General features: G+C 31.8%; 1 protein-coding gene across 2 annotated transcripts; it reads right to left on the bottom strand.

The window, feature by feature from the left end:
• Positions 1 to 5861: 5861 nt before the first annotated feature.
• On the bottom strand, positions 5862 to 9253 carry LOC123914495 (KH domain-containing protein At3g08620-like). 2 transcript variants are annotated; one of them, XM_045965697.1, is made up of 7 exons: positions 9006 to 9253; positions 8794 to 8882; positions 8550 to 8698; positions 7716 to 7832; positions 7454 to 7570; positions 6983 to 7126; positions 5862 to 6295 (listed from the first exon to the last, which is right to left on the bottom strand). In XM_045965697.1, the coding sequence occupies exons 1-7, from the start codon at positions 9086 to 9088 to the stop codon at positions 6149 to 6151; spliced, it is 846 nt and encodes a 281-aa protein (XP_045821653.1). In that variant the 5' UTR covers positions 9089 to 9253; the 3' UTR covers positions 5862 to 6148. The 2 variants fall into 2 exon arrangements, with proteins under 2 accessions (XP_045821653.1, XP_045821654.1); XM_045965698.1 differs by having other exon boundaries at positions 5921 to 6295; positions 8794 to 8878; positions 9006 to 9079.
• Positions 9254 to 12996: the final 3743 nt, after the last annotated feature.

Raw genomic sequence — 12996 nt, 5'->3', positions numbered from 1 at the left:
AAGGGGTTGGGTTGAGTGTTGGGTGGTGGTTTGATGTTAACTTAAGTAGGACGGTGGGTAATGGGGAAGACACTGATTTTTGGAGACACAAATGGTTAGGTGATCAACCTTTTAACATTAAATTTAGTAGATTATTTGAGTTATCAATTGATAAAATTATTTCAGTGGAGGATATATAGGAGGAGGTGGGGAGTGGTGCAACATCTCTTTGTGTGGGAGGAGGAGTTGCATATGGAGTGTTGTGCCGCTTTGGATTCTATTTTCTTGCAGAACGCTACACCAGATCTATGGAGATGGCTGCTTGATCCTAATGCAGGTTACTCGGTCCACGGAGCTTATCATTTGTTAACTCACATTATTCCGTTAGCGATGGTTGCCCACAATGACATTATTTGGAACAAAATTGCTCCCCTGAAAGTGTCTCTTTTTGCTTGAAGGTTACTCAATAATCGGCTTCCAACAAAAGATAATTTGATTCGTTGCGGAATGACTCATTTGGATTCAATATATATATTTCTCATAATTTTCTCATTAAATATATCACACAAACTGAAATATTTCTATATCTCTTGCAACCACTTCTAAACTTCATCAATAATCGATCTATCACGTTGAACTGATCATGTAATGTAACTGTCGTAATATTCCAAAGACCACCCACATTAGCAGTGGGTTGAACAAAAACCCGAGCAGAGGCCTAAGCAGTGGCCTCAGCTTCACCAACAACCATGACATAGAGAGCCTGTGTTGTCACACCTACAATGGCTTTAGCAATAACACAGTCATCTCTCCCAACCACGGTTTTAAATTGTGGTTCATTGCGGTCGCAATATTGCAGATGTGGTAGCCTTTACAACCACATCACAATGAACTAACAACCCCGAAATAGTCATTAGATTGATGACAAACAAACTAAAGGTGTCCTTAGTTAGAAGTTAGTTATTAATTGGCTGCATTAGTAACCTTATGATCACTGTATAAAGTGATCATAACATCCTCAACGCAATCATATCGAATATTCTGTGGCAGATGCAATAGGGTACAGCTGGATCTTGCACCCAAGTCCAACGGCTCTAGAGCCACTGGACCAGTGCATCTGTTGCAGAGGATCCGATCCCATATTCAACCAATTTAGTCACTCAAAATACTACAATTTATTTAAGGATCTGACCTCTCCCAACAAAAGTGCTTCCATACACATTAACCTAGCTTGTATGAAAGTTCTGACATTATGCTTATGAAATTCAGTTACCAGCAACCATGTCGCATTCTAGTGGTTAAACGTTTGCTTGTATGCTCGCAACAATCCTGGAGGCATATAAAACACGAATTCGGTATTTACAACCCGAATATAATTTTTTAACCGTTTCGGTACTTACGCACCGAAAATGCTGCGGTTCGGGCCACAGTTACCGAAGCAACCCTATATAGCCTAGGTGACAGAAACTGTACTTTCATGACCACTAGGACACTCAATCGGGATTGTTGCGAACTAAGGCGATTTTGGGAGGTTTTGAAGGCATCAAAGCAACGTTTCATCACTCAAAAAGGGATCCTATACTTATTTGGAGTCATACAACAGGTAATCTTTACAAAATGTTTTCACGCAACTGATGAAGGTTTTGGGTTTCTACTAGTAAATTAGACCAGTTCGGTTCGCCCATACGGAACGTTAGCGTTTTCGGTACAATCCTACCGAACGTTAGCGTTTTCGGTACAAACCTACCGAACGTTAGGGTTTTCGGTACCGACCTACTGAATTTGAGTTTTTCCTGGTTTTCCTGGTTTTCGGTAGTTACGAACCGAAAATTTAACCTTCGGTTCGTTTGTACCGAACGATACTCAGACCAAAATCGGGGGTATTTTGGAATTTTTGGGCGGTTTGGGAGACACATGGGGGTCTAAAAAGAAATTTTCTTTTATTTGGGCTAAGCTTTTTGAGACCTGTTCCGCTAGCCCAATTTTCATTTGGGCTACATGGGCTTGGCCCAAAAAGGTCCGATTTCATTTGGGCTAGGTTTTTTGAGATCCAATCTGCCCAAATCCGTGGACTAATGGGCCGACCCATTAACCCACCCTATTTTATGAAAGCTCTATATGTCCAAATAATGTTGAAAAATGTCAAGAGCATAAAATATTAGGAGGATGGAAATATTATGTTTTTATTTTTGAAGTACTAAAACTAAAATTCGCAAGCTTATAAGTTTTTAGTCCCTAATAATAATTTATTCACTTTTAGTCCATATGTATATTTTTATCGGGACTATTTTGACAGACTAAAAATATATATTTTTTGTAAAAGAATTTCAAAATAGAGACTCTATTCTTACAAAAAAATAATTTGAACATCAAATCAAATATTATTAAAACCACAAAACCAAGGTATAGCAGGGATAAAGATACAAAATAAAGAGAGATAAAAGGGGGCATATGCAGCGAGAAAACAACAGCAAAACAAGAACAGAGTCACAACACTAAAACAAAAATCCAGCGAGAAAACCAAAAGAACAGGACCCCCACGCAGCTGCAAGCAGGCAAAACTAGCACCCCAACAACCAAAGCAATACACTAGCGTCAAACGGTGAAACCAAATATCGGGATCCCAAGACCATTTCAAACAAACATTGGGAGATTTTCAACTTATCAACACTCCATCTCCACGAGAGAACTTTAACATCCTCTACCAACTCCACCGGAACCTTAACAACATTATTAAAAATCTGATTGTTACGAGCACTCCAAATGGACCAAATCACAGTGTATCAAACCAACCAGAAACCTTCTCTCGATTTTTTTCTCTTCATCTTGTGATAGATTATATACAAAGAGAGTTTCCTATACAATTATGGTTAAAATTTTCATGTTTATGTATGTTTTGATTATTTGTCTTTCTCTGATTCATTTTGCAGTCAATGTTGAAGGTAAGAGATTTTTTTTGAATTTTTTTTTTCATTTTTCAAATTTCGTTATTTACTTTTTACACAATATATTTCATCCCATTATAGTAACTTTCTTTTATTATCTTTTTTAATTACAACAGGTATTATCAACGACTATAAATGTAAGAAGATTCTAATTGTCCACCAAACCATTGCACATTACTAACTCCTAAAGTGAAGTGTGTTTTTGGCCGTTGTTTATGTGTATGAGAGTGAAGTAACAAATTTTATGACTTCCAAACAAATTAGGAGAGTACACAAACACCCTTCTAAAATATTTCATGAGTTTTCATTTAGTTATTGTTGTGTTGGCATCCAATAAATTTGTTTCCTTTTCATAATTTCAGGAATCTTGTAGTTATGACTTTGTATGTAAACAAAATGAAATAAGCCAACAAAAAATATTATCAATTATATAAGAAAACATTACTATCTTGTAGTTATGATTTTGTCTCTATGATTCTTTGTAAACTTTTATAGTCTATCTTGCTACGTCTTGTGCTGGAGAGACTGATTGTGTTAATATATTTCATTTTTGCTTCTTCAAAAAAATAAAAACATTGTGTTAAAAACATTTTTCTTCTTCTCTCTTCATTAATAATTAAGTAAAATATATATTTGACGTTACTTTTAAGTCTATAATTTTATCCTAGAGACTATTTTTGTATTTTGACAAAATATAGGGACTATTTTGAGAGATTAAAAGTATCTATTTTTTTGTAAAAGAATTTCAAAATAGGGACTCTATTCTTACAAACTACAATGCTATGGAGGACTAAAATTTAATAGTGATTAAAAATGAAAACATACGTAGGGACTAAAACCATATTTAACCCTTTATAGAAACCAAAAACTTGTTTAAACTTAGAGAGGTTGTTATGTCACCCCAACCATGGTTTTATATTCCGGTCCATTGCGGCCGCAATATTGTTGTGTATGATTGCATCGTAATTAACCACATCAGGAACTACATTTGGAGATTTCGATTATGTTTGTTCCAATTTTTTCAACAAAAGTTACAATTTATGAATCTCGAATCTCAATTTGCGTTAGATCTAATGAAAAAGCTTACCTTTAACCCTCTCTTAATTAACCATATATTTCTAGCTAGGAGTGTTCGCGCTTCTGTTTGGATCGTTTTTGAGGCAAAAATTTATCATATCCAAAGTTAAAATATAATAGCGGTTCGATTCGATTTTGGATGGGTACTTAAAAAAAATTCAATCCAATTTTGTACGGTTTAATTTGGATCGTTTATTAAATATTAATATTATAAAAACTTGGTACAATAATATGTTTGATGCAAAATATAACATATATTATATGAAAAATCAATAATTTTAATGACAATTATCGATTATATTTAAAACATATGAAACTGTAAAAAAAAATAAATTAAATTGAAATAATAAGTAGTATAAATTTTTTTTATAACAAAATTATAGGTGAATGCAATATATCATAATAAAAAAAATTTAATAAGTATTAAAATATATATATGTATGTAGTTTGGTTCAATTTGGATCGGTTTTGAAAAAGCATTCCAAAATCCGATCCGGCAATTTTCACAAAAGAACATCCAAACACATTCAAACGTATTCAGGTTTTTTGCAGTTTTAATTTTTTTATCGGTTTACGATTTTTATTTGGATTTGAATACGTACCCATATTTCAAGTACCTTTGAATCAATATTTATGGAATAAATTCAGACTTTGTAATAGTCGGTAAATTTTGTAGTGGCATAGTGGTGTCATATGATATAGTTTGTGAAATTCTAAAATGATTTCATGCTGCAACAACTGTATTGCGCGTCGTAGCAACCCCAATAACCGATATCGCAACAACTACAGCTGTCGCATCTGCGAATGCAACCGCAATTTAAAACTATGCTCCCAACCACCATTAGTATCTGCATAAACCAAACATACAAGTAAAATGTAGTGAGTAAATTATGGGGAAGAAAGGGAATCAACTTAGTAAAATTTGAGGAGTTGTCTATGTATTATATTTATCCCTTCAATGTTAGTTCCCAAGGGGAAAAATCTAAGTGCATCATGTATGAAATGTGACCGAGGCCAAAGTTTAAGAAACAAATGGGAATGCAAGAGATTCCTGATTTTTCCTACATTGTTGAACAAGTGCAGGATTTATGATGAGGATAACGGTTCTGAGAGAGCACACTACAAAAGTATAAGGATCAAGGCAAAGGAAAGCCATACTCTTATACAGTGATCACTTTATACTCTTACCGTCAGAATGATCAAGAAGGATCTTTAGTTGGAAAGGGGAGTGGTAAAGGAAAAGGTAACGACAACAGTGGTAAAGAAAATCCGAACAACCGAGGAATCAGTAGTGGAAATAGCAACAACGAGAGCCAAGTCACGCAACGACAGTGGTGACAAAGGTGACTCAGTTACTCTTGTCCGATATGATAAGTGTGGCAGGAGAAGTCATGTCACATCAATTGAACTAACAACCCCGAAATAGTCATTAGATTGATGACAAACAAACTAAAGGTGTCCTCAGTTAGAAGTTAGTTATTAATTGGCTGCATTAGTAACCTTATGATCACTGTATATAGTGATCATAACATCCTCAACGCAATCGAATCTTCTGTGGCAGGTGCAATAGGGTACAGCTGGATCTTGCACCCAAGTCCAACGGCTCTAGAGCCACTGGACGAAAGCATCTATTGCAGAGGATCCGATCCCATATTCAACCAATTTAGTCACTCAAAATACTACGATTTATTTAAGGATCTGACCTCTCCCAACAAAAGTGCTTCCATATACATTAACCTAGCTTGTATGAAAGTTCTGACATTATGCTTATGAAATTCAGTTACCAGCAACCAATGCTATTATATCTTTTTATATATACAAACTAAACTACCATGTTATATAATGCTCAGTGAAGCATGTTTTTCCAATGATATGAATGAATAAGAAGCATATAAACCAAGGAATATCATATTTACACACATTACACATAGATTGATAAACATGTCAAAATATAGTTCAACAAGAACTTTGCTAGTTTTGAAAGTCTACTAATGCAAAAGACTAACAATGAATATGTTTCTGCTTATTTATTTTTCCTTCTCAAAATCAGCATCATATAAACAAGGTGTTCTCATTATAACTTCACAAAATCTAGTTAAAGGAAGCAACATCAAATGTAACAATGATCAGCATATAATAAGTAACTATTATTCCTCAGTTTTTGGCCTTTTTATTTCATTGTAAGTGAATGGAGAGACACTACCACTCAGTTGAGGGCTCTCTTCTCTAAAATTGGAATTGAGCATAGCAAGTTCTCTTAGTTGTTGCCTCTTGTAAAGGTCCTGTGACTCTTCCTGCACAAGTAATAAAGAAAAAAAAGTACTTATAAACTTATATGTGTTTATAGGGAAGCTAAATGAGAGAACTTCTGAAAAAATTAAGATGTAGAATTTGATTTCAACGTATGTGAGAAGGTTGAAGTTAGAATACTCAAAGTTATTATGAATGTTTTCTACTGTTCTTTATTACACATTGAACTATGATCAGTTTTTTCAGTTAGTTAGCATGTAACCGATCTTAGAAAGGTTTATTATCCTTTTTTATCAGTCCATCATCACATTGCATATTCATTTGTTATGCTATATACATATGTGCCGGGTGGGATCAACACTTAACCTAGGCAGCACGGATAGTTTAGATTGGAGACGTGACACTAATACATGTGGTTACTAGCTACAATTACTTTCATTTTCCAATGTTTACGTGTCAGTGTCAGTGTCTTTTCCAGTATTTTCTGAGTGCTTCATAATCAATTCGAGCCACTCTGCATCAGTGTGTCAGCAGATTATGTGCCATGCCATAAAAGTGAAGTTACAATTTTGATTTCGAAGTGATATGCGATAATTATGTACGAATAGGTAGTGACTTAAAAACCGACACATAGAATAAACCGTTTGTCTTAGCAGAAAGTAAAAGAAGAAAAAAAAAATATCCAGTGAGTTTATTATTTAGATCAATTCAACAGAGTTAGGATGAGATACCACAGGCTTAAGCAGTTCTTCGATGATTTCTTGTGCTTGCCTCAACCTTATATCAACAATATTAGCAGGTAATTCAGCTTCAATTAAGATGTGAAGTGCATCATTCAGGTGTTCATAGCCTGGCCTTCCCCTTAACAACTCTTCCTTTAAAGTAAAAATAAAAAGTATAACAAAGTTAAACAAGTTATCAACAGCATATATATTGTATTAGCAACAAAAATTGACAATAAATTGAAAACATAAGCCAATGAACATTAAGACACTAAATGACTAACATATAAATCTAGGTAAAATTGCACCTGCGATTCTTTAAGTTTGACATTTTTCCGAATAGGTCCTTTAAGCTAAATGACCAATATGAGGAAACGATCAAACTTAAAGGACCGCATGTACTATTTGGCTTGAATCTCGTGTAGTTAAAATTAGGTTTTGTGAAGTTACAAGACAATGTGATAAGTTATAGTACTATACCTTGTCTAAGTCTTTAATTGAACCTTTCCCTCTAATAAATACGCGGCAACCTGTGGTAGCCTCGACTCGCCTCAGTGAATTGCCCCTAGGGCCAAGAAGCCTTCCAATAAAATTAAACTGAAAAATTAAACTAGCATTAGCCTTAGACCCTGTATAGATAAACAACTTAATTAAACGCTTATTACATAAGAACTTATCATATAATTAGTGCTTATAGTAAAGCAAAATAAAATGAGTTACACTTACAACATACAGATCTTACATTTGGATAGCCATCCTTAGGAATATCCAAGCGCAATATCTTCTTCACAATGTGAGAACTTGGAACAACTGGTGATGTTTGCCAATCCATGTTTAGTCCCTTCACTTCAGCTAACATCTGTTGCATCATGTGCTTAATTAATCAGTAAAATAAACCTGCTTAGCAGGGAAAGGAAAGCTGGAACTAGAGATAGGCTAAAAATTTGGGTGTTTTTACTTTGTACAACTATACCAGCTTTTTTATTGAAGTCCATTTGAAATTGAGTAAACTGTCATTTTGATTCCTAAATGCGTGCGATGATGTTATTATAGTTCTTGAATGTATCAAAATTACAAAAACATTTTTCAGTGTATATTTTGTTAGCAATTTGATGGATCAACACAAAACACATTCGATGACCAAATTGACTAACGAGAGATTCATTCGAGGATGATTTTGTAATTTGTACCTTTGGTCAATTCAGGAATTAACGGTAGCGCCTGACACATTCAAGTTTGTATGTTGACCTTGAATGTGTGAGGCATTGTCAGCCTGACATTGTCTTTGAATGTATCAAAATTGCGAACACACATGTTCAAGTGTCTATTTTGTTAGTAATCTTATGGACTAAATTAGCCGACGAAAAAACACATTTAAGAACTAAACTAACCAACTAAGACACTTTTGAAGACCAAAATGACTAACAAAAGAGACACTTGGAGATAGATATGTTTGCAATTTTAATACATCGGGGACAATGTCAGGTTAACAACGCGTCATACATTCAAGGCCAAAATGATTTCTTCTACCGATATAATTTACATTGACTATTAACACAAAAACTGAGGTACTTACTTCATGTGACAAGCTATTGCAGCCAGTGAAATTTGGATTCAAATCTGAAGAAACCATATGACTTTGGTTCATGAATTGCATTCTATCAAATTCATTAAACCCTTGATGATTCTGTAACAATCCATTCTTTCCAGAAACCCTCAAAATCTCTAATAATATACCACACCAATCAAAAAACACAAGTAACATTAACAATGACTAAGCCAAATTCAAATTAAATAAAGAAATTTCACAACAAACATACCTTGATTGAGTAGTCTACTACACAATGGTAACACTTGCATGAAAGGTCCTAGTTTATGATGTTCTGCTAGAAGCTCCATTAAATACTGACTAAAACAACATATACTCAAAAAACTAATCAAATCAAATTCAATATATATATATATGTGACTTAAAATACAGAAATTTCATAACAAAATGGTATATAAGAATTATTTTTTCATTCATTCATACCTTTCAGCATCAAAATTGCTTCTCATGTTCATATTTGGTGAATTAGTCCTTTGAGAAGAAGGTGAAGAAATCTGATTGAACATGTTAGATAATATAAATTCCACAAATTCAAATGCAGTAAGGAATAAGGATTTTTTTTTTTTTTTTTTTGAGATTTGATGAGTTTACTTTGAAGAATCCTATGAGAAAAAAAGAATCATTTAATAAATTTTTGAAAGAGAAAAAGGGTATAAGGGGAAGTAAGAAATGTACAAAACTACAAATTAAAAATGGAGGGCCACTTCTGTAGTAGCTCAGTAGTAAAAGCATGTCTTAAAGAAAGGGGTGTCTCTATGTACTTCTCTAGGTGTGTGTTAATTGTCATTGAGTTTACACCGTCGGTGCAAATTAGTTTTACACTGACATCAAATAGAATGATTTATTCTTCTATGTAATATCATTAAAGTGGAATGAATGGCGGTGATTGGTGGAATACAGTAATGTTATATTGGTCGCAGTGAAACTTATTTTACACCATCGATGTAATTTTTTTTTTCATTGTTTTTTATTTTGTTGCCTTTTGTTGCATATATGCAAAGGATTTATCATTAAGAACTCTTTAATGAAATGTAGATATTGAAATCAAAGATAGAGGAAGGAAATTATTCAAATGATGGGAAATAATAGTTTTCTATTTCATTCTTCATTAGGAGATTTTCTAAGTTAAAATGGTAACTAAATACTAAGCAAATAGGTGAGATGAATTTGTTTCAAATCAATTAGAAAGAAGAATATTAATGAAAGATGGTATCCCAAAATGACCAATGTGGGTCATTGATTCTGTCACCGGATCTTTTTATAGTATGCCTCAAAAGAAAATTATTCAAAAATTTAAATTATTCAAAAATTTAAATGTTTGAGAATAATTAATCAGTTTTTAAAATTTTAAAAAATAGTAGAAGGTAAAACAGCAGGCATAAAAATTTTCTAGGACCAAAATATGCCACTTTTATTTATGGGAAACAAAAATAAAATTTGATAATTTTATAGGGACCAAAAACATATTTAATTTTTTTATTATTTACATATAATTTTTTTTTATAAATTAAAAGCATCTAGATATCAAGGTAGCCCTATATTTCTTCCCTATCATTCCTCGTCCTCCACATATTACCCCAACGTAGAACAATGAAACATACAAACTCATATTTAATCTTAAAAAACAAAATAGAAGTCCATAATAACACTTAAAACGAATGAACTGACCGTCAATAGGGAACGACTCACGTACCCATTGTAACACCTTAAACCCAATATTCATAATATTCTAATTTTAGAATGTTTTTTTCTAAATCATATAACGGATAAAAATAACTTTTAAGACTTTAAGTCAAGAAAAAAAGTAGAAAAATATCGATTCAAAGCATTACATTCTACTTCATACATTAATTGCTAAGGAAATAAAGTAGCATAACATTAGTTTAGAGAATTCTATTCTAAACGATACATTTTTTAATTAAATAAAATAACAAGAAGAAAACTCAATGAACTCTTCCCAAGTGTCACAATCGGAACTTCACCAAATAAGTGAAACATTGAAACAATCAACCCGGGTGTCCGGACTCCCAAGAGCCCAACACAAAACACATAAACAAATGTTAGAAATGTAATCATAAAGAGTGACCGAATATAATAAAAATATCAAGACACTTAATAAGTTAAAACAGTTGAATAATTTAACTCAGATATGCGTATACATAATTGAATAACCTCAACTTAAGTTAGATAACTATCATTACAACATTGCATTAACCAAGTCATTGCATAACAATTATAATTATTGATCTAATAGTGAGGGTTTGAGTAGTACATTATAGATCCTAAGTTCGATCTCCAACTTATTGTAAAAAAAAAACAATTATAATTATTACATCACCATAAAAATATTCAGACGTATATATATTGCCAAATAATTGATCACCAATCATCACCAAATTATTTATCACACAAATTGGAACAACTCAAGTAATTTCATACTACCTCCGTTCTTAATTATAAGACATTGTTTGACAAAAATGTATTATTCATTTACCTTGTTTTGACCGTATTTTTTTAATAATATATAAATGTAAATATTAGCATATAAGATCTTGTTCAATTTGTTTTGATGAGTATTTTCAAAATATTAAATTTTTTATAATTTTTACTAATAGACAATTAAAGATATTAGTGATCAAAATTGGGCATTGGCGTACGTGTGGTGATCAAACAGGGACGAAGGTAGTATAACGCTTACTCCCTCCCGGTCATATTTATAAGCAAAAAACACTTTAAATTTTGGTCACTATTATAAGAAAAAGTTAACTAATTAATATTGTTATTCCTAATATACCCTTATTTAATTATACTACTTTTTTTTAAGCATTTATTTCATTTTACTTTCCAAAAAGTGTATGTGATATTCAAGAAAAATAATGCTTATTTCTCTTTTTTTTTAGGTCTAGAAATAATGCTTATTTGCAAATGGCAATATATTAAACTTATTCATGCTTTATATTAAATCAAAAAAATTAATTACACTTAACTAAATTTTATAAATACCGCGTATGTAATTTTTTCATCTATAAATGTGACTGGAGGGAGTAATTTTATAAATCGATAGTTTTAGGTAAACTTCATGCTCCTTTCATTAAAACTAGGTTTTCGATGAGACTGCTATAATTTGTCTATCCATTCGGAGTCCGATCATCAAAATTATTTTTTCTCATTCATTTTTCACATCATTTATATGATATTGAACGGTCAGATTGATTAAATTCAAAATTTTCAGTCAAAATCGATAGTTTTATTCAAACTTCACGACACTTTCATCAAAACTAGGTTTCTGATGTGACTACTATTACAATCTATCCAAAGAAAAGAGTCTAAGAACAAAATTCTCTTCAAATATGAGAATAGATTCATATATAATTTGTTTAAACCCTCGTGCATTCTCACGGGTCACTGACTTTTATTAGATATATTCGTCTTATTTTTTCTATCATTTTTTATTGACTATTTTGTTATTTTTTTTTGGGATAGAATTGACTATTTTATTCTCATTTCTATATTCCTACCTATGACGTATTTTATTCTTATTTTTAAGCATATAATAATTCATTTCTCTTATAAAAAAAAAAATTATTGTATTTATCTTTTTTTTTTTAGTGTGATTGTTGAGTTGATCATAATCATCTCTTTTAATTTGTTGCTATTTTTATGCATATATATTGTTCTATTTTGTTGTTTTATTCCTATTTTGAAGCATATCATCTTTTTTTTATCTTATATTCTTTATATATATATAAATGTGACTGGAGGGAGTAATATTTAGGCTTAATTGCACATTTGGTCCCTTATCTTTTAAAAGTTTCAAATGTTCTCTTATCTTTTATTTCGTGTAATACGTTAGTCCCTCCCGTCAATTTTTTGACTAACGTTGTTAGATGTAGACACGTGGCAAACGTTGATACACTTGGACAGACACGTGGATTTTTTGTCATATCATTTGCCACATCATTTCCTTTTAATTTTTAAATTTAAAATAAAACAAAAACAAAACTGATTTTTTTATTTAAATTTTGTTGTTTTTTGTTTTTAATTTTGTTGGGATTAAATTGAATCTTTTAATCTATATCTATACTATATATAAAGAAGATACATGAGTTTTGGTGTGGACTTTTTATAATAACAACAATACCCTTGATTTTTCTTAGTAGCAATAAAAATCTTTTATTAACAAACTCACCATAACATAAAACACATCTTATTTTTTTTAGCAGCAAAATTTTTTTATTCACAAACTCAACATAACATAAGACATTTTTTTAACACTACAAGAAAACATAATATTACTGACCAAACTTATTGAGGGCTAAAAGCCCTCAGTAATGCATTTGTGGGATATTGAAGGCTTATGGCCGTCAGTAAGTAGTCTTGAAGAACGGAAATAATTAAAAAATTAACTATTAAG

Source organism: Trifolium pratense, linkage group LG3 (assembly GCF_020283565.1).
Source record: "Trifolium pratense cultivar HEN17-A07 linkage group LG3, ARS_RC_1.1, whole genome shotgun sequence".
NCBI lineage: Eukaryota > Viridiplantae > Streptophyta > Magnoliopsida > Fabales > Fabaceae > Trifolium > Trifolium pratense.
Note: the sequence above shows the minus strand (reverse complement) of the source record. Positions and strands in the feature narration are given on the sequence as shown.

Excerpts from the sequence above, each read along its gene's own strand:
- LOC123914495 (XM_045965697.1), bottom strand. The coding sequence starts at position 9,088 with ATGTTCAATCAGATTTCTTCACCTTCTTCTCAAAGGACTAATTCACCA. Across the intron at positions 8,699-8,793 it reads TAGTAGACTACTCAATCAAG|AGATTTTGAGGGTTTCTGGA; the intron begins GTATGTTTGTTG and ends GTATATTATTAG. Across the intron at positions 6,296-6,982 it reads AAGAACTGCTTAAGCCTGTG|GAAGAGTCACAGGACCTTTA; the intron begins GTATCTCATCCT and ends TTACTTGTGCAG.